Consider the following 21163-nt stretch of genomic DNA (forward strand, 5'->3'; position numbering starts at 1 on the left):
TTTTTAAATGTTTACAGGAAAATTATATGTAATTATTTTTATTCTATTCAATCCAAAATATATGTGCAAGTATAAAATTATCCAACAAAGTAAAGATCTATCTGAAATTTTCGGAAAATCAACGAAAAATACATTAAATACCCCTGATTAAATTATTATCGTTATTAGAGAATTTTTAATTACTTTTTCCGGTGTATCATATCAAAATTTTTAGCATTATCTTGATAGAAAAAAGATAAATTACAAAGAAAGATTTTCTGAATTAAAACACTTATTTTTGAAATGCTTTTTATCTATATTTTCTGGACGATAACACGATTCGGTTGAGAAATTTGCATTGAATTCACAAGTTATTATATAAACCAATATTCCTAATAAACAAGTTTGCAGATCTTTATCGATCAGAAAAATTTTACACTTAAATATACTTTGTATATTTTACGTAAATTTGATTCACGCGACGTAAATTTATATTTTCAAAATTAAATCTTAAACTTTTTTCCTACCAAACTTACAAGAACTAATTTAGATAATCTGTAATGTAAAGCTAGAGATTTAATTTTGTTTGTTGTTACTACTATTGATTAAACTTTCCATATATAAAATAAAGCTACGGAATAATTAGAAACTTTAAAAAGTTTGCTTTTTTTTATAAAAAGGCAAAAAATTATCATTTATATTTATAAAATGGATACAACGTTAATTGTATAGACATAACCATTGAGAGACAATTTTAAAATTTATGTGCAAACAAAACTTATTGGGAATCAAATAAATCAATCCAAAAAGATATAAATCTTTGGATTTATTTTCAACTTAATATCAAGGTAAAAAGAGCAAAGATATAGTAATTTTAATCATAAAAATCGTCACAAAATATTTTTTATACACATTTATGATCGCGAAACAGCTCATTCCAAAAGTATCCGTATGCTTTTTCATTATCGCGGAATTAATACATTTTTTAAAAATATTTTATGAACGTTTTAAGCTTAGAGCCATAGATCAGATTTGATAAGATTATTTTCATGTACAAACTGATATTTTCTAGAGATCTTTGCCCCAAAGTTTTAAAGAAATGTAATAGCCCCAGGAAAGTAATCACAAGCCGTTCAACTCTCAGACATTGACTCACCTAAGTTCAGTTCTCGGGCCTCTTTTCGGCTATTGACCTCATTGACCGACCAGACACAAGCCATAGTTGATCTCACTAATTCCATTTTAGATCTGCCCAAAAAATCCTGCAGAGGAGCTAACAATCCTAGATTTACTTGGCCTGGATACATGATAGATTCGGGATCTATAGCTTGAATAATTTTGAGGAGAAAAATTGTAGCTATAATCTTCATATCGGATCCTGTAAAAAGAAATTTTATGTTTTACCTCTGGAAAAAGTTTTAAAAACAAAATTTCTAAAATTTAAAACTTATTGAATTAATATAATACACATTTTATAAATCGTTTCTTTTATGTTTATATATAATTAATTAATCAAAAATAATTTATAATCATAAAGATACATAGAAATTTTCCACTTTATGTTTTAATGTCTTGCAAAATTTGATAATTTGAATGAATAAAAAGTTTGTTTTGAACACGAGAAAAATCAAACTAGTTATTTTAATTATTTCATAAGCCAAACTTTAAAAACTAATTCCAAAAATATTGATGTAACGCGAAAGTTAGCCCTCTAAATCGGACTTATCTCATAGCTGTGCACATGAAAATTTAGAAGTTCTTGTTCCAAAATAGAGTTATACCTATTTTGTATCAGTTCAGTTCTATTTATATTGTAAAACTTAAACTACGTTATGAAATAATATAGTTTTTAAAGCCTTATCCTTTTAATAATCTTGCGAATGGGCATGTCTATCTTATTAACATTAAATATAATTTTAGCATTTTATATAATTTCTTATTCCAACTTCATAAATTTGTAAGTTATATTTAGTTGAATAAAACTTTTCTATATGTTTATTTACAGTTGAATTAACAATTACTGTCATTATGAACAAAAATAGATTAATATTTTATAACAAGGAATCTCTCTCTAAAAGGAAAGATAATGGAGGTTTGGGAGGAATAGAAGTAACGCCTGATGATTCATTTAATTTTACCTAAGGATGCCTTTAAAAGAAATCTATTTTAATACTCTTGTGGTCTTTATGGATTCAAATTATAATCTTATATGGCTTATTCAGGTTGTTTTAAACTAAAACAACGCAGCAACAACTACTGTATTTAATTTGTTTTCTGAATGATTGAAAAAATTCAAAATGTAATAATGATTCAAAACTTTCTTTTTCAGATTTTGCAATGGCTCGCATGGCTGAAAAATGATTAAAGTTGAATAAAATTATTAATTCAATACGTTCGTTATTACGTTTAGCTTATTTGCTGGAATATTTCTTCAATTTTCAACCTTGAAAGCGTTCCAAAATTAATTATAACTTATTATATGATGAAAAATGAAATGATATGATGTATTAAAAAAAAGAAAGGGAAGAGAAAGATATAATCATTTAGCTTATAAGAATTCTAAATGATTAATGGTAAATTTTAAACCATTAATCTCAGAAATGAAAAATATAATTTTTATATTTGTACAATAATAAAGTAAAATCACCCACTTAGATAGTAGACATGTCATTAAAAAAAATCAGTCGGAAATTATTTCATCTTGAAATATTAGTTAATGTACGGTGGAAAAATTATACATTTCATGAAAAATTTAAATTCAAGCGAAGTTATCGTTGCTTATTATGTTCCATTGACAGGTGTAAATTTGAAAGAATATTAAATACTTTATTAAATTAAATTTATAAATTTTCAGGAAAAAGATTGAATAGAATGTTATTTTTGAAATAAAATGAAAAATTTTAAACCTTATTGTCATATACTGTACAAATCAAAACGATTTGAATATTTACATTTGCACATTGATTAAAGTCATGAATTCATTAAATGATTATATATAAATATAATTTATGCAAAACAAGGAAAGTGTAAAGCATTGAACAACAATTCTTACATTTAATATAGAAAGTTTTTTTACAAGGAATTTATTTTTAAAATCAATAAAAAAAATTTGTTTATAATTAAAAAAACGAATAAATAATAACGATATAAAACTTAAAAAAGTATCTTTTATTTGATCAATTAAAACGTTAATAAAATTTCAGAAGCTTCAAATTGTACGTTTGCTGAAAACAAAAAGAAATGATTAAGTTTCGAACAATAGGCATTGGTTGTTACATAAAACTGAATGATTGCCAAGAATATTGTTTTTCCTGGATATGGTTTATGAAACTGTTAAGACTTTTCCTTCCTCCTTCCGGGATACTGGTAGTTGAATTAAAGGGCACTAATGAAAATTATTTACGTAAATTGATTAAGGTTGCACGACTGGATGAATTTCAAAGAGATTTGGAATAAATGCGTTATGTAGATTAGTACATTGTAACGAGTTATTTAGGTGAACAAATTAAAACTTTCTAATGTATTAAAAATTTTAACTATATTTTCTTTAGATCAGAACGTAAAAATTTCCGTTCTTGAAAGATTTTTAGAAAACAAAAATCGAAAAATTGATATATAAAAATATTAAGAAAACTAAGACAAGAACACGCATATTTTCTTGTATTGCACAGTGTACAACAATAAATAAATAAATAAAATAAACCAATATTTTTTTATTTTTTACAAAATTCTTATTTTTATCAAGATCATGAAATATCTATATTTATTATCCTGATAAATAAATATATTCAAGATATATTATAATTTATATTTATATATACATAGTCTATATAAAATTGAAAACTTCATATCAAAGAACAACACTTGACTGAAATTTTAAATATATCTAGATAAATATCGACATATATTGATTGACATGCTGTTAATTTGTTATAAAAAGATACAACTATGCTTACTTTACAGCTATGCTTCAATAACTATACCCTACAGGCAAATCCGCTGAAAATATTAATGGCGAATTTTATCAAATATATTCTACCACTATTAGAAGTTTGATTCTTCTTTAAAAAAAATCGATAACATAAATACACAATCTAAATCTGACGCAGACGTACCTTTGGTTATAAGATGATAATATATATTTTTATTTTTATTTTTATTATTTATTATATATTTATATATTGGTATCCAAGTGAAATATATGAAGTTTTTGAGAATATTTTAATTCCCATTGTGCTTTAAAATGATTAAAACAGCTTATTTCAAACCCACTTATACCAAAATAATTTTTACTAATAAAGTAGTTCAATCTAAATTATCTATAACTTTATGTGTATAGAATTAAAACGTTTGTAAAGCACTATATTATTATGAAGATCTACATCAAAATTTAAGACAAAATGGAAAATGAATTATTTTTATTGGTGATATTATCATAGCAGTTCATAAATGATAATTCATATTTTATCCATAGACTATTCTGTATTGTTAATCTAATTTTAGATGGTCATACTACAATTAAAAAACAACAATTTGAATAAACTTATTCATGTAATTAATAATTATTTTGTTAGGAAAACAACATGCATAAAATAGTCGCTTGTTTAAAATATTTTATGCAATGCAAAACACATACATATTTATATGTTTTGCATTGCATAACATAACATATAGTAATTATTAAGAAATGTTTTGAAAAAGTCAATATTTGAAATAAAATACTTCTGATAGCCGAATAAAGAATCCTTAAGTCATGTTTGTTATTGAATTTTTCAGAACTAAGTAATATAAATTGTTTAGTTTTGAATCCGTGTTATTGTATTTCTGTTTATACAAAAGTAGAAGAATATCGATTGAACATTCGAACATGTTTCCCGATAGTAGCAGTTTTTAAACCATTATGACTCAAAATTACTGTATTTATAGCTTTTGATTTTCCCCAACTTAAAAATTCTAAGAACATTGCATTAAATTTCTTGGTTTTATTGCGATTTTTTTCTTTTTCAACTTTAGAAATTTGACTTTTAACCTCAGATTTAATTCTGCTAAACATATTCCATCTTCAAAACCAGCAAAAAGTAATTTGATTCCATATTAAATAATTTCATAACTATGATATTCATTAAATTTTATAACAGAGTTACGTAAATCATTATTTTTAAGTCTTCACGATTAATTATTTAGAATTTGGATTGAAAAATTACGCAAAATAAATCTTAAAATATAAAAAACAATAACGAATTTTATCATCATCTAAATCATAAAAAGTTTCATAAGCTTTTGAAGCTTTAAACCCATAACAATTAGGTCTATATGAAAAGAAACTTTTATAAGAAATTCAATTTAATTATAATTATTATTTTACATTCAAATATATAAATTATACAAATTACGGTTAACGCGATTTATTAATAATATTTAATTGAAACATTTTCGTTATTTCTTAGTTTCCATTGAAAGCCGAATTTTTTATTTTACGCTTTATTTAATTTTTTTCTTTCAGGCAAATCAATCAAACGATTAAAAAACTTGCAATTAAGTAAATTAAATGCGAAAAAAAAATTCAACACGAAAATTAAATATAAACACGTGATTTAAATATTTACGTTTTATTTACAAATAAAACCTAAAGGTCGTCTTATTGTCTTTCACGCATTCTGTATCAATTCACTTACCTTGTTCCTTTGCAAACGCTATTAAGTGAAAGTGTCGAGGCTGAAAGCCACGTGCGCATATAAAGCTGAATGCTGTATTAAACTTGACGTCACGCGGCAACAGGTGAAACAGGTTTTCAAAGTATAGTGAAAGTGACTCTTTCAAATGAAATGTTTACTAGGAAATCTCAAAAAAAAAATTAAAATAATTAAATATTATCATTTTTAATTTATTTATAAGCGTTTATACAACAATAATTTAAAGCTAATAAATATTTTTCTTAAATTCAATTAGTAAATTTCACTGTTAATATAATTTATTTGCATATTTAAACGTACATTTCAAAAATTATGTACAGTATTTTATTAAATACTCTTTATTATTTAATTTTACAATATTTTTTTTTAAATTGCACAGAAAAGCAGTATTAAGTAATCTTCGTTATCAGAATTTCTGTAGAAAATGATAAAGTTTTAATATATTGGTTTTCAAAAGTATTTAAATAAAGAAAGCAAAACTTTGAAAATCATAGAAGCGAAGAGATGACACGAAAACTCATTGATTGGAAATAAAAAGAACTTTTTGTTTTATTTACTCGCATATAAAAGTTGTTCTGCTCTCAGGTAAATCCTTTAAGTTTTATTATGGTTGCGCTGCAAGTTATTTTTATCCAAGTGTACGACCATAAAAAATGAGATATACAAATTTTTAATGGATTCGTGGGAAAACAGAATTAAACATTATATTGCACATATTAATTTAACCAATTTATATTTTAATTTACTATAAATTTACAATTAAATTTAAAAAATCGAATGTATTTTATAGTGACATAGTCACAATGCCGGGCTGCAATTTTTAATCATCTTTTAATTTAAAAAATCACGTGACTTTCCGGTTTGACCCGGAAGTTTGTATACGGTTAATCGAGGACTCTGGCCGCTAAGGTTTCCATATCTGGTCTCGATTTTCATCTAACTCCATTCACTAGATTAACGGAGAACAAACGGACAGATAGTAGGAATGTATACGTCTGCAATTTGAAAATTGCAGCATAACAATTTGCTTATTATTTTATACCACTCAGAAATATATATATATATATCTTTATAATTCTTGTAAAATTTTCTCTTAATTGTTTAATTTTTTATTAAATTTTTCAATGTTTTTATGGCATTATTTCGAACAAAATCCTGCAATTTACATGATTATTGCACAGTCTTTTAAAAATTTTATGTAGAATTCTAGTTAATCAAAAATATAATTAAATCTATTTCAAATCAGCGGATTGTCTTTTGTGATTTCGGGTCACAATTAATATTGACTGGGTTATGTGTAGAGATGCATATGATAAAGGCCTTGATATAGATTTTAATTATAAAAATGAAAAATGTCGAAACAATGATTTGCAAATTTGTTCTATTTAATTTATACTGATTAGGAATAAAACTCAATTTAAAAAAGAGAGGGGAAAAACTATAGAAAACTGGTTACAAGCTAATAAATCTTAAATAAAAAAAATAAAAAAAGTGAATTATTTGCACATTTTACATTTAATCATGTGTATCACATCTTCGTATATCTTTCTCCAGCGTTATGAATATTTAGTAAATTTTTATTTAGACACACAAAAAGAATTATAAAAAATAATTTAAGTAAAATCAAATTAAAAGGCACTTTCAATTGATAAGAATTTTATTTCTACAGCTTTATAAAACATAAATATCGTAATGATAACATGAAGTTAAAAAGGCTGACTGGAAATTTGATTCCCTTATGCACAGTCAATCATTTCAACTAACAAGATAACAGAAAATTCGAAGTCTGAGTCATAACTCGAATAAACTTCCTCAACAGCATTATTCTGATTTCGGGAAAGATACTGTCACGATTTCTACCACGGTTTTGATTTCTTGTTGATGGCGTCGCCATTTAATTTTAATCGCATGGATCGTGACTCAGATAATTCAGATATGTATTTTTTCTTTCTTTCTTTTTTGTATAAAATAGGAAACAAGAATATCTGAACAAGGAAGTTTCCAAAATGCTTAACCATTAAAGAATATTTTGAGAGAATTGATGTGAATAAAATAAATATCCTATAAGCAGTTGCAATTTCAGCTCAAAATTCTTATTGCTTTTCGAAAACGCGTGAGTTTTATATATTTATTACAATTACAGTATTTACAACTGATTTCTTACCCAAGAATCATACCATAACACCTATTAAAATTATAAAACATGCTCTTTTATTAACATATTCAGGCTACTGAAATTGATATTCAGTATCTCTAGTACATATGTATTATGAAAAATCATTGTTTTATGCTGTTTATTATGACTTTTAAAATACTTTTTACCTTATGGACACTAAGAAAACCTCTCTCTCCCATACCCATTGTGAGTCGACCAGACCCACAACGGGGGAGGCCGAGTAGCGAGGGAAGGGACAGACCGCCCATGAAAAGATCTTGGGGTTGCTCGCCACGATTTGACCCGTAGAACCTCTCCCGGAGCGGTAGACTCCCTAACCGCTTCGTCCACCCTTTTTATGTCGTTTTTCAAATATTTTGTTTAATAAAATTAATTACTAAGTAATAAAAAAAATTAGAACGTATTCATCATAAACTTGTTTACATTTGAATCGAAACATATGTTTATCACTTGAAGTTATTTAGAACGAATAAAACAATTAAAACTTGCTATATATACATATAAATATGTATTTATTTTAATACGAATTTTGAAGTTTGGTATCTGATAGAAAGATATTGTAGTGTTTGATGATATCGATTTTTACGGGTCAAGAGATACTTAAGATATGTAGGCCATCTAACATCTTTTAATATTTATAATTAAACTTTAATTCTAGTTAATTCAAATTTCATAAAAACTGTTTTGAAATCAATTTTCGGATAAAAATATTTATATATATATATATTTGTATTTTTCGATGCTATAAACTATATTAAATCACAAATTTTAAATTTTGTTTTGAATATTTTCTAGTAATTTATATATAAAAATTTATCATTAATGTAAATTACTCAATAAAGTTTAGAAAAATAATTTTTTAAAATTTTTAAAGTTTTATTTTATAATTTCAATGTATATTAATAAATTGTATAATACTGTACTACTAAATGACCTGAACAAGAAAACTTTTAATATTCACATCATCGTTAAAACGTGTCCTTAAGTTTTTTTTTTTTTTTTTTTTTTTTTGAATGATCGTTTTCATAATATGACCTCTTTATCGTAATGTAATTACAAACGTTTAAATTTACATAATTACAGAAATGTATCAAGTAATTATCACTACTGGTGTTCTTAAAATGAGAATAAAATGAAACCAATTTTTCCTTTGAAAAAAGTCTGAAAAATGTAAGCTGAATGTAAACAAAGTTACAAGTTTTTATTATTGCCAATGTATGTGAACTTTGTTATAAAAGATTATTATAAACAAAACTTTAAAATTTGATTTTACGATGATGATTTTGAATGTCACTAATACTAAAGAGCTATGAAGTGAAAAAATAGATTACACTTACTCTTGTTTTTTGGAAAATGTACAGTACAACTGCCTGTAGCTCTAGTTATTCCATAAATGGTCCAAAAGGAAGAAGCAATTCCATGCTTCGATTATATCGAAAATTTATAGTAAAAAAATATTATTCTCTCCCTTTAAGCTTGAAATTAGACTATTAGTTTTTATTTATCTGTTCGCATTATATTATTATAATGTTAAAATAGAATACAGAAATAAATTTAAAATATATTTATTTTTGCAAAATTCAGTATGTTTTATTGCAAAATAATTTCACAATATGTCGAATAATATTTTTTCTAACAAATTTTAATTACAATAATATTTTAGTTACAATCAGTTTGCATCACACATTTGTAAAATTAAAACAACAGAATTGTAAATACAATACAGTATGTAATTGTTTCTGCTTCTAAAAGTTTGTTATTTAACTTTGATTAATTTTAAAATTGAATTTTAGGAAATAATCACAGCTTGTTTAATTCCAGTTTTCGTATTTCTTACCAATTTTTGGTTATGGAAGAGATAAGAAAAATTGATTTTTTAAAGAAAATGAATATTTTATGTTAAAAAAAAAACTATTGAATAAGTTAAAAGTTAATTAACATAAATTATAATCTTAATTTCATATTATAAGCTTCTAAAGAAATGTTATTTATTCCTTAATTTTTGATGAAAAAGTTATAAAACACTTTAAATGAGTCATTGTATTTAGGGCATGTTTCATGAGAATTAACATTTCTAAAATCAAATATAAAATTTAACAAATTCTTAGAAACTTTACATTAAAAAAAACAAAAAAACTGATATTAATAGCTGTTAAAGATTTAAGAACATTTTATTAATGTTTAAATATAATATACATTTATTTTTTTAAAGAAGGGTACTGAAAATTTTGTATTTCCATCATTTTTATTAACTTATAAAATTAAAAATTTCTAATCAAAATCATAACTTCAATATTAAAGAAGGTTTAGAACAAGGGTCGCCAAACTTTTTTGATCGTCGACCCTCTACAAGTTTTCGAAATCTCACATCGACCCCCACCAAAAAGTTTGTGTTACAAGCAAAAAAAAAAAAAAAAAAAAAAAACTTACTATTTTAATACATTTCTTTTAATTTTGCATTTTTTTCCCATTTATTGTATATATGTTAATAATAATTTTTGTAACTGACAATCAGTGAGACGGATAAGCTTGATCCTTAGCTCTCCCTTATCCTTAGCTTAAGCTTGATATCAAATGCGATATATGAATTACATCGTGTTTTGTTTTGTTTGTGTGTATCATTCCCAAATTTAATTAATAAGATAAGAAGAAACAGATAAAGAAGTTTAAATAATACTGTTGTATGAGGAAATTTTTTAATGATTAAAAACTAACACAATAATAAAATGGTATACAATGAAACCTCGATTTAATGCCACCATTTGTTAGCTTCTAAATCTTAGCGCAGAATCGAGTGTTGCGTTAAACTGAAGTATCTAAAACAATGTGAATTATAGTAATGAGGTGTTCTATACAGTACATGTAAGTCTGATGTTGGGAGGTTGAAAGTCACGCGATTTCGTGATAACGTGTTTTATAACGTAAATCGTATATTTTTGTAATTCACAGATACTGAAGGATTATTAATTTAATATTTATGGCAAAGATACATTCGTGAGAACATCAATTACGAGTGTGAGGCTAATTATAAGGGCATTATATTAAAGTCTGATTATATATGTTGTTTTATTTCGTATCTATATTCAGTTGCATATATCCGTGTGATTGACTATAAATAAAATATAATTAAATTTATTAACACATTTTAAATAAAGTTATTGATAACGCCATTTAATGAACTTAATCATACTTTAACTTAATGTCATTGACATGTGACCTAATTGGAAATGTCTCGCCAATTTCATTTCTCAGAATACATAAACATAGTTGAAAGGTTGTGGTTAATTTCGATTTCCAGAATCGAAAATTTTCAATATTTCTTAGTAGTCTATTTATTTCATTAAATGCTTATAAGTATTATCCGTGTAATATATTCTACTATTGAGGAAAAATCATTTCAGAAAATAAACATTTCTATAATTGTAAAGACATTTTTCCTGAATGTCTCATAATTTTCTGTTAATTATATTATTTATTATGGAAATTACAAAATTTAATGTAATTACAAAATTATCCTTTCCATTTATACTCAAAATTTATGGATTTATTTATTTCATACGTGCATTTTATATTCTTGTTAACATGATAGCTGCAACGATTAATATCGGTTCTCAAATACAATAATTGAATAATTGAATTCTACTTCTCTAGAATGACGAAAACACAGCCCAGATCTGCCGTTACGTCATAGATGCTGTCGTACACTCGTAACTTCAAGGGAGTCAGTTGCTAAATCGTTAAAATTTCTGGTCAATTTCGACATACTAAATTTACAGATTCTAATGCTGAACAATAACGGCTTTTCTAACGGTGTGCGCCCACCAGTGGCCGAGTGGATAAAACCACTGAACACTGGTATAGTAGTTGGTCACTGGTTCGCACCTCGCCGACGGGCTGGCCACGTGGAGTTTTCCGGGTTTTCTTCACGTTATTAACACCTGAATAGGAGCTAGTTTCCCATAGAAAGTCTTCAGGGGAAGCATTCTCACCTTGACAGATCGCCCATGTGTTGAATTGCCTTGCCTTATCCCATCAAACCAATAACTTACATAATGGCGACCCGATAACTGAAGCGAAAAAGACGCCAACCTACTTTCGAGGAACCACGTTTCAAATCTAGATTAGATCTTCAGGAAATTTCAAGGCCCGGTTATGTTAGATCCCTTCTCACCAGTCGGCTGGTCAAACTCAGACTGACAAAAACCTTAATGTCCGAAAGGCATAAGATTTAAAAATATATATAATACTGTACTTCCAATACATAAAAGAAAATTTATAGAAATTTTTCATGATAATTATTTATACTCTTACGGTTAATTTAATCAAAAAGGATATATATTTTTTTTCAATTTAAATCTTTGAATTATTTGTTTAGCTCTTTCCGCCCTGTGGGCACTAAGAGAACCACGAGAACATTTTTCTGGGTTCGGCCATGCCCACGATGGGACGGACGAATAATGAAGGGGACCCGACGTATTGGAACACACTGTTTGTTTGTGGAAAATTTCTGAGATTCTCAATCCAGACTAACATGAGGCCTCCCTAAAAAGCTGCAGAGTTGACGTCTACTTCCTTGGTCAAAAAAATGTATCAAACATTCTTAAACAATCGTAACCTTTTATATACTTTTTCCCTGTTAATACTGAAACTGTTTTTAGATTTAGTTGCTAACTCTCTAAATTAAATTTTTTACACAATAATTTATTTCTTAAGAAATACAATGGATTATAATATTTACATTTTTGATTTTTGAATAACAATGAAAACTACGTGGATCTCAACTATAATCGAATTATCTATATTATACTATAGAAATCTTATTATTACTGAACTTAAACCGAATTTAAATTAAGCACTAATAAAATTTGTAAAAGTTTGGCACTATACTTTTCAAATCTGCAATGCCATAATGTTTCCGTGGATGGTCATGATAGACGAGGGGATAAACGCAAATTCTTGCTTCTGGAGGAGATAGGTTTCGAGTCCGGATTAGTTCTGTAATTTTCGTGAGTAGCTTGATTCAGATATGTCGGGCTTCGTCTGTCACTACCATACTCATTGTGAGACAAACTCACAACGGGAGTGGCAGAATAGTAACGGACCGAACCCATTACGGGCATAAAAAAGAACAACTTTATCCTCACAGGGCGTAGGAGTTACAAATTAAAATTAAAAGAAATGAATTTCGGTAGTTCAACAGAGAAACGGAGTATTCTATTAATGTTTATCATTAATTTTTATGTTAGAAGAGCAAAAGCAAAGATCTAAGCCATTCAAACGAAAGTTGCCATAAAAGAGACAAATTTTGAAAATAAGGCAATATGTTATTCAGAATTACTAAAATCTTATTCAAGACAACTATAAATTAACGAAAGATTATAAAACCTAGAAATTTTTTTAAAAATTTAGTTTGCAGAAGACAAAATCGTACAGATGGTTTAATGAGATATGGCAACATAACACATAGGTGATCTGATAAGGAATGGGTAAATTGATCCTTATTTAGGTGTTAAACACGTAAACTCAGGAAACTTCACGCGACCAGCCCGTGCTTGGGGCGCAAGTTTGAGCTAAACTAACAGTTCAGCGATGTTATTCACTTGGCCATTTGTGGGCAAATTGTGAGAGATCCAAAATTTGAATCTAGATCAAATACATCGTTCCCCAACTCTCTTTCCTGCGGTTCAAATTAGGGGTATAGTCGTAAATTTAAAAAGTTCCAGGACGCTAACCGGCGGCCGAGTTTGAATCGCCACTATCTATAGAGTTGTGTATGGGTAAAGCACAACTTTGGGGAGTAATATCTGCAAGAAGTAATCTTCTCAGTCTTTTTGGCTAAGATACATTGAGAACATCTAGATTGGACTTTAGACTGAATACAAGGGCTTCGTCCTTCTTTAAAAAATAAGTACCATGACTGTATTCTTGCCAGGACGTAGCAGGACGCCGCCCTGGTACGCCCTGACACGAATACAACCCTGGTTCAAATCCGATTGTAATGGACATAAGCCAACGAAATAATATTCACGTTCTAGGATCTGCATCACAAAAATCAACACAGAAAACAATAAGATTAATTTTAAAAAACTAAAATTGAGCAGATATTGATATCCCTTTAGTGTTAATTGCTAATATTTTATTGTTTACGAGTTCAGTCGCGCATTAACTGATTGAAATTTCGTATCATTACGAAACTACATTTAATGAATATAATATTGAGATTTCAAATTGCTTGTCATAATGCATTATTGCTCGCTGAGCAATAATGCCTTGTAGCATTTCTATGTGCAAGATTTTAAACATTTACAAAAACAGAGTAAAACAAACAGAAAGTAACATTATATAAACATCTGTAAATATTGTCAGAATGTTGTTAGCAGTATAACATGCTGTTTATAAAAAGGGCTTCAAATTACGTTTTTACCTATTTCAAGCTATTGTCTAATAACTCTAATATGATGTAAATATGGATTATGTTGACAGCATTATCAAGTAGCATGACGGACAGAATGAAGAAAAAATTATTTATACTTTTGTTGCAAATGATTAATATTTTTCTTTTCTATGAGCTCCACAACACAAGGTATTATTTTGAAAAGGTACTAATGCTTGTAGGAAAGAATACGAGAACCTGTACTAGGATATTGCTTTGCAATTTAATATGAACTTCTACTTTTTATATTATCGGAGATAAAGTATGTTTTATGTATTATTTTTCGCTGGTTGTTAGGCTACATTGAAACTATTTCATTAATTTAACTTTTTTCTCATTGGTTATAGTGTTGATCCGAATCTTTTTTTTTTTTTTTTTTTTTTTTTGCAATGGTAAAACACAAACTCTCCTCATACAAAGTGTTTCAATAATGACAGATTCCATCATCACTTGTATTAATGAACTTGACCTGTATTTCTGTAAACACAAATTCTAAAATGACACTTAAGAGTTCGCTAATCCTCCTTCAACGAATTTACCAAATTAGTCATTTCAAGTTCCTTTTTACACTAAAAACGTATAATGGTATGTAATAAAAATAAATTAATGGGGTCAAGTTTAATGTTCCATAAATATAAAACAATATCAAGAGTTTAAATGCGATTGAATGATTAAGAAAATATTTGATCTTTGAAGAGTGCCTTCCAGTAGCACATTTTCCTACGGGCAAAAAAGGAATTGCATGGAGCCTCCATCAACAGTGGGCTCAAACTTTTATAAGAAAATATTCCTCCAAAAAATTGACTCGAAGAAAAATGTCCGAAGTGGACATCGTACATGGAAGCCCCTAATTCAAATTTGCCAGGGCCCCACGAAGCTGCAACGCGCCACTGGTGCCTTCTTTTTCTTAAATATTATTATTTGTAATGTAACTACTCATTTTCTTATAATTTCAATAATAATTCTTTCTATAAAATTAGTTTATTTTTTAAATTCTTTATCAAAACGAACAAATAATAGATTTCACTAATTGTAACCAAGGTAAGAAGTGATAAATATGAATACTGTATACTCAATTTTATAATTCTTTTTATAATTTAACTAAGATTTTATAATAATGATATTTATATTCTGGAGATAAGTGTTTTTAATAAGAAATCTATCTCCAGAATATAAATATCATTATTAAAATCACTTGTGATAAAAAAAAATTGTTCAAGTTTCTCACTCTAAAATCACGAAATAATCACCTAACGCATTGTTGCATGCAACTAATAGAGGTCTAAGTGTATAAATACCTGATTATTCATCTCAAGTTTTGAAGATAAAATATAAAAAGTTAGATTAAAAAAAAATTCATAAACTTTCTGAATTTTTACATATATGCAACTCAATATAATCAAATTTAAGAAATACAGAATTACATATCAACCTAGATAATTCCATATTTAATGTATTAACATGTAGGCTATCTAACATTTCATCAACAAATCAGTAATTATTCTATATTTACTCATGTATTATGAAAATTACATTAACTGAATTCGAATCAAACTGATAGAAGTAATTTTGTTAAAGCTCAAACGTTCCTATCCCAAAGTTAAACCTATTTATTGTTTCTAAGCTCTAATATTAAAATATAACAAATGAAATCTTAAGTTATAATCCTGGTGATTTTTGAGAATTGTAAGAAAAAATGTAAAACGTCTTTTTAAATAAAACCTTTGGGGCACTTTACTTAACAAGTAAAAGGTAAGAAAATCGCGCCAGAAAAAGTAAAATCCCATTAGTTACGGTCTGGGTGACGGTAGTGCGTGATGCGAGGTGAGGCGAAAGTGAACAAGACCGCCGCCCACATCATCGGAGCATGACACGCAGCACGAATTTGTAAGGCCAGTGACACTTTTATTTGGATAACAAAACCAAACTGAAAGTGCTACTCTTTTGAATTGTTATTAAGAAGCAATAAAAAAAGAATTTTGTATAAAAAATTAATTTCTTTATAAAACTGCTATAACTTATCAAAATATCTGCTATAAAATGTTTACAATTTTAAGATTTCTGTTTATTTGTAATCAATCTTGTAAGTAAAATGTTTGGTTACTGAAGACCGAGGTCTAGTTTAAAAATTGGTATTTGAATTTGAAACTTTTTACTAAGTAAAAATTAATTTAAATAATGAGCATAATTGTTAACTCAAAAAATGTATGGAATTTAGGTCTGAAGATAATTTAAAATGATGAAACTAAAATTACCTTCGAGGAAGATTGCGTGTTGCTAAATTTCCATAATTAGAAAGAAAACTTTACGCCACAAGCAAATTTTCTGTATTCATCCGGAAACGTTTCTATAATCATTCGTGTGTTAATACTACAGTCAATACTTATATAAGTTTCTATTGTTATTAGTATGCATCTTATTTAAAAATAGTTTATTTCTAAAATATAACGAATAAAATTAAAAACAGACAAATATTTTGTTCTTGAGTAATCCATTTGACAGGTCTCGTATTTCTGTGCTCTTTCATTGCTGTTTAGAATATACTTCAGACTTTGGTTCGCATAAAATAACTTTTTAAGGTGGACTTTTAAACATTAACTTATCCGAATATAAGTAGTGTTTTTCTCTTTTTTGGGATTATTCATTAAACAAGATCCTGTATATATTTAATTTCAATAACGGATTTCATAAAATTATCACTTAAAATTTTCAATATGATACAGTATAAATATAAGAGTTTTTATTATTGTTAAGAGTAAATATTAGATAATATCAAAATAATTTATTTCAATTAATTTTAATTTATGGTATTTAAGTCTTTGATTAACTATTTAGTTGGTTTGTAGGTCGTTGAAAAGAATATAAGAATATATTTTGCAAAGAAATCTCCTAGTGTCGAAGAGAGTCGTTTCAAAACACTTTCTCCTCCCATTAATTTGACTATTGCGTTAAATTTTGTAATATTTTTCAGTAAAAATATTCTACGCATTAATTTTCAATAATTTTACTATTTTCAAAACAATTTTTACAATCGAATTATTTAGATTTTAACTGCAAAATGCAATTAATCAATCAATCTGAAATATTTCCATAATAATATTTTAAAATTATATAGATTTAACAATTACGTAACAAAACTAATGATATCTTCTAGCTTACTACGTAAAGTTAATTAACTAAGATATTTAAATGATTGAGCATCCTGAATGGTCTGACCTTTACAGAGTATTTCGAAATGGGCAAAGAATTTATTCCGTTAATTTTCGATATGTGATTAGAAATGTAGATGATTAATCAGAAGATCGGAGAAATAGAATAACCTTTTGACAAATAATTGAAAAATACAGACTTAAAAATAGAATTTGAATTAACATGATTTAGACGAGAGGAAATGAGAAAGTTTTGTAAAGGTCGCTAATTCATTATGGAAAATTTTAATTATTTTAAGAAAATATTTGTAAATATTGAAAATATTAAACATTGTTTCATATGATTAAGAAATATTCATACTTAAAATATTTAAATGATTAAATCTCAATTTGTGACTGAACAAACTTCTGATATTCCTTTAGTTACTTAAAAATTATTTTGGATAATTATGTCTGAAGCATCTATATTTTCTCTAATATTCTTTTCCCTTAATTTTCTTCTCATTCTTTGGAGTATTAAGAAAAGTTTATCAAGAAGATTGAAAGTAATTTTATCTTCCAGAGATAGAGAATAGATATATTCTCAATATTCAAGAAATAAAAAATAGATTAAATAAGTACAAGAGATCATATTCAGATCTTCTGTATTTATTTATTACAGTTGACTTATAATAGCGTTCAGTACGAACTTTTCATAACTGCACCATAACAAAAATTCTTATAATAAAAAAAAAACAATAGTAAAACGAGTAATATTAATACAAAAATAAAGGTTAAGATACAAAAAATAGTTATTCTAGAGTTTCATGATATAAATCAAGATTTTTTTTACAATACTTGTTAAAAGAAAAAATACTTTGAAATGACAACAGATGACAGTCATAATTCAGTATTATTATTACTAATTAGTTCTCGTTGCTTTCTATGTACAGTACATGAATGTTACTTGTACAATAGTTATACAATTTAATTTGGCCAACAAGTAATGCAGCCGTGGATAAAGTTGAGATATGATACATTATCAAAATTCAAAGTATAGCATTACATCATCAAAATAAATGCTTAATTATAATTCTAATTCGAAGTTATCGTCACACTGATATTCAAAAAAATGAAGTTGCGTATTTTACATTGTGAAACGCTTATAAGTTCTTTTAAGGACTTCGAAAACTTTTTGAAAATTTAATTCGTAAATTTTGATTTAATTTTTTCACCTTTCTGAAAATTATATGAAGTAACTAGATTTAGATTGCATTTCTAAATAATAAAATATTTATATCAGAGACTAATCACAAAATAATTACCATAGTCTGTTACCAATCTTTCAAAATTCTTCTTTATCTAGTTATTTTATAAATTAATTGATGAATATACCTTTAACAAATCGATAGCTATCAAAAATAAGAATAATTTGGAAATTTTCCTCTGAATTATACTGTATTATTCAAAGTTGAAATGATAGAACGTCTAATAATTTCGTTAAAATATCAAACAAATATACGTACATGTATTTAATCTCATTATAACTGAAGTAGATTTAATTCTTAAAAACACTTTAATACTGTAATTTTATGACAATATTCTCACTTCCATTACAATATCTCACTTGAGTACACTTAAAAGGAAGAGTCTATTAGGGGAGGAAGGCAACTCGTGCTTCTACTACAAAGATCCGGTTTCGATTCCCATTATGGAACACATCACACGTATCTTTTCTATAGAATTTTTTAAAGTCCAGAATTGGATAGAAAATTTAAACAAACTATTCTTAAACAACAGAATATTTTTCATATAGGTTTATTTAGATATAAAACATAAAATAATCATGATTTATATTATAAATATGTGATAATTTATGATTTTAAATAAATGTTTGTTACAATGTATTTATTTAAAAAGGTAATACATATAATATATATTACCTTTTAATATATATTGTATATATAATATATATTTCACGTAATATATACAATATATTTTATCTGAAAATATTCAACAAGTACTGTATAACATATATATATATAGGCCTATATATATACGTGTAAATGTCAATTTGATATCAACAGAAAAGTTTCCAAATATTTAATTATATCGGAAAAGAATAACTTTCGTCTGTTCTTTAAAATACTATAAATTAGATCTAAACACTTATACCACTTAAAAATATTAATTATATATGGTATTTTAATTGTTACGCTATTATCGATATTTATTAATAATATTTAATGATATTTTAATTAATTCAGAACAGTATATTTTAGTAACTAATTATAGAATATATCACCCAAAAAGTTACGAAAATTTCTACTTCTCAACAAATGAAGAGAGCAAGAGACAGGTTTCTATACCGACCATATGGTGAGAGAATGTAAGAAACCGGTCATGCTTCATTCTGTTTCAGAATAATCTAAATAGCTTAAAGATTCCGACATAATCATTACAGCACTAAGACGCAATTTTATTTTCTAAAAGTTACATCAGTAAGTATTTAAAATAATTTACGAGAATCCACGTTATATATAACGGGTCATTCACCTTCAGTATCACATGTCACACTGGTGATCACACTTTTCTAACTTTATGAGGTTCAAATATTCGGATCTATGCCATTAATGTAAGATTTCTAACGTAGAAATGTTTCCAATAATATTTTATTCTAATTAAAATTCAAAATCTGAAAATTTATTAGATTCTGCTGACAATTATTACATGTGTATTTTCCTTATTGCAAGGAATTACAATGCAATTTTATTGCTAGTTGTCTCGATGAGAAAAATTATTAAAATATTTACGCTTGAATACGTACAAAAAAAAAACATTACGAAATATGGCCTTTACGGAAAATAATTATTAAAAATAATATTTAAATTTGTTTCATAATAAACTATACATTATTTAATAAAAATTTATTTAAAATTTAAATATAGAATTGCAAAAAATAAGATCAGTAAGTCACAAGCATTACTGTTACAGGTATTACTTTTTGTAATCATCATGACCTGAATAATTATTATTTTTTAATGAATAATTTCCGATTCCCCTCCCCTTTTAAAACACGGATTCAAGGTAACATTTCCAAAATTAAAAAAGAAAGAAAAAAAGTGTATAGAAAATACCAGAAAATTCATAAAAATATTCCAGAAAAAGAATTAAGAAACCGGTTTCAGATGACGGAGTTCTATTCTTGAAAAATTTAAGGACAAAATGACTTTAAATTCTATGAAAGTGTCTTGTTAAATGCTATCTCTAGGTCATCATTCATTGTCCCGATTTAGAAGTGTTAGCGGAACTAGAATATATTATTTTCATTATTATTAGTTTTTATGCAATTTGTTATACGCAACGTAATAAATTTATTATTGTCGTTTAAAACACACCATTAAATAATTATAGTATTTTCTTACCCGATAAAATCCAATACATTTTAATGTTTTCAAGTCTTGTGAATAGAAAAGAAATTTATTCCTTTTATATTTTACATTAATATACAGTACTTATAACACAACAGCAAGTTAAACTTGATTTTCTCTAATCGTCAATTAAAAGGACAGTATAGAAAATTAAAATCTTAGCTTAAAAACTACAGTTTAATGTTTAAATATTTACACTAAAATTTCCAATTTTACCGTAATTATAAGAAAATAAATAAATAAATAAATATATATATATATATTATTATATTTATTTATTTATTTATTTATTTATATGTATACGTATGAATATATATATATTC

The 21163-nt window shown here is 26.2% G+C and overlaps 1 protein-coding gene across 1 annotated transcript in view; it reads right to left on the minus strand.

The window, feature by feature from the left end:
- LOC136977908 (metabotropic glutamate receptor 3-like) overlaps nt 1-21163 on the minus strand; it is a 33291-nt gene that overhangs the window by 11962 nt on the left and 166 nt on the right. The window contains exon 2 of the mRNA XM_067273502.1: nt 1136-1357. Coding sequence (XP_067129603.1) covers nt 1136-1349 — 214 coding nt within the window. The 5' untranslated portion in view covers nt 1350-1357. The remainder of the gene's footprint in view (nt 1-1135; nt 1358-21163) is intronic.

This window comes from Centruroides vittatus, unplaced genomic scaffold (assembly GCF_030686945.1).
Source record: "Centruroides vittatus isolate TY-2023 unplaced genomic scaffold, ASM3068694v2 contig_482, whole genome shotgun sequence".
In the NCBI taxonomy this organism is placed as follows: domain Eukaryota; kingdom Metazoa; phylum Arthropoda; class Arachnida; order Scorpiones; family Buthidae; genus Centruroides; species Centruroides vittatus.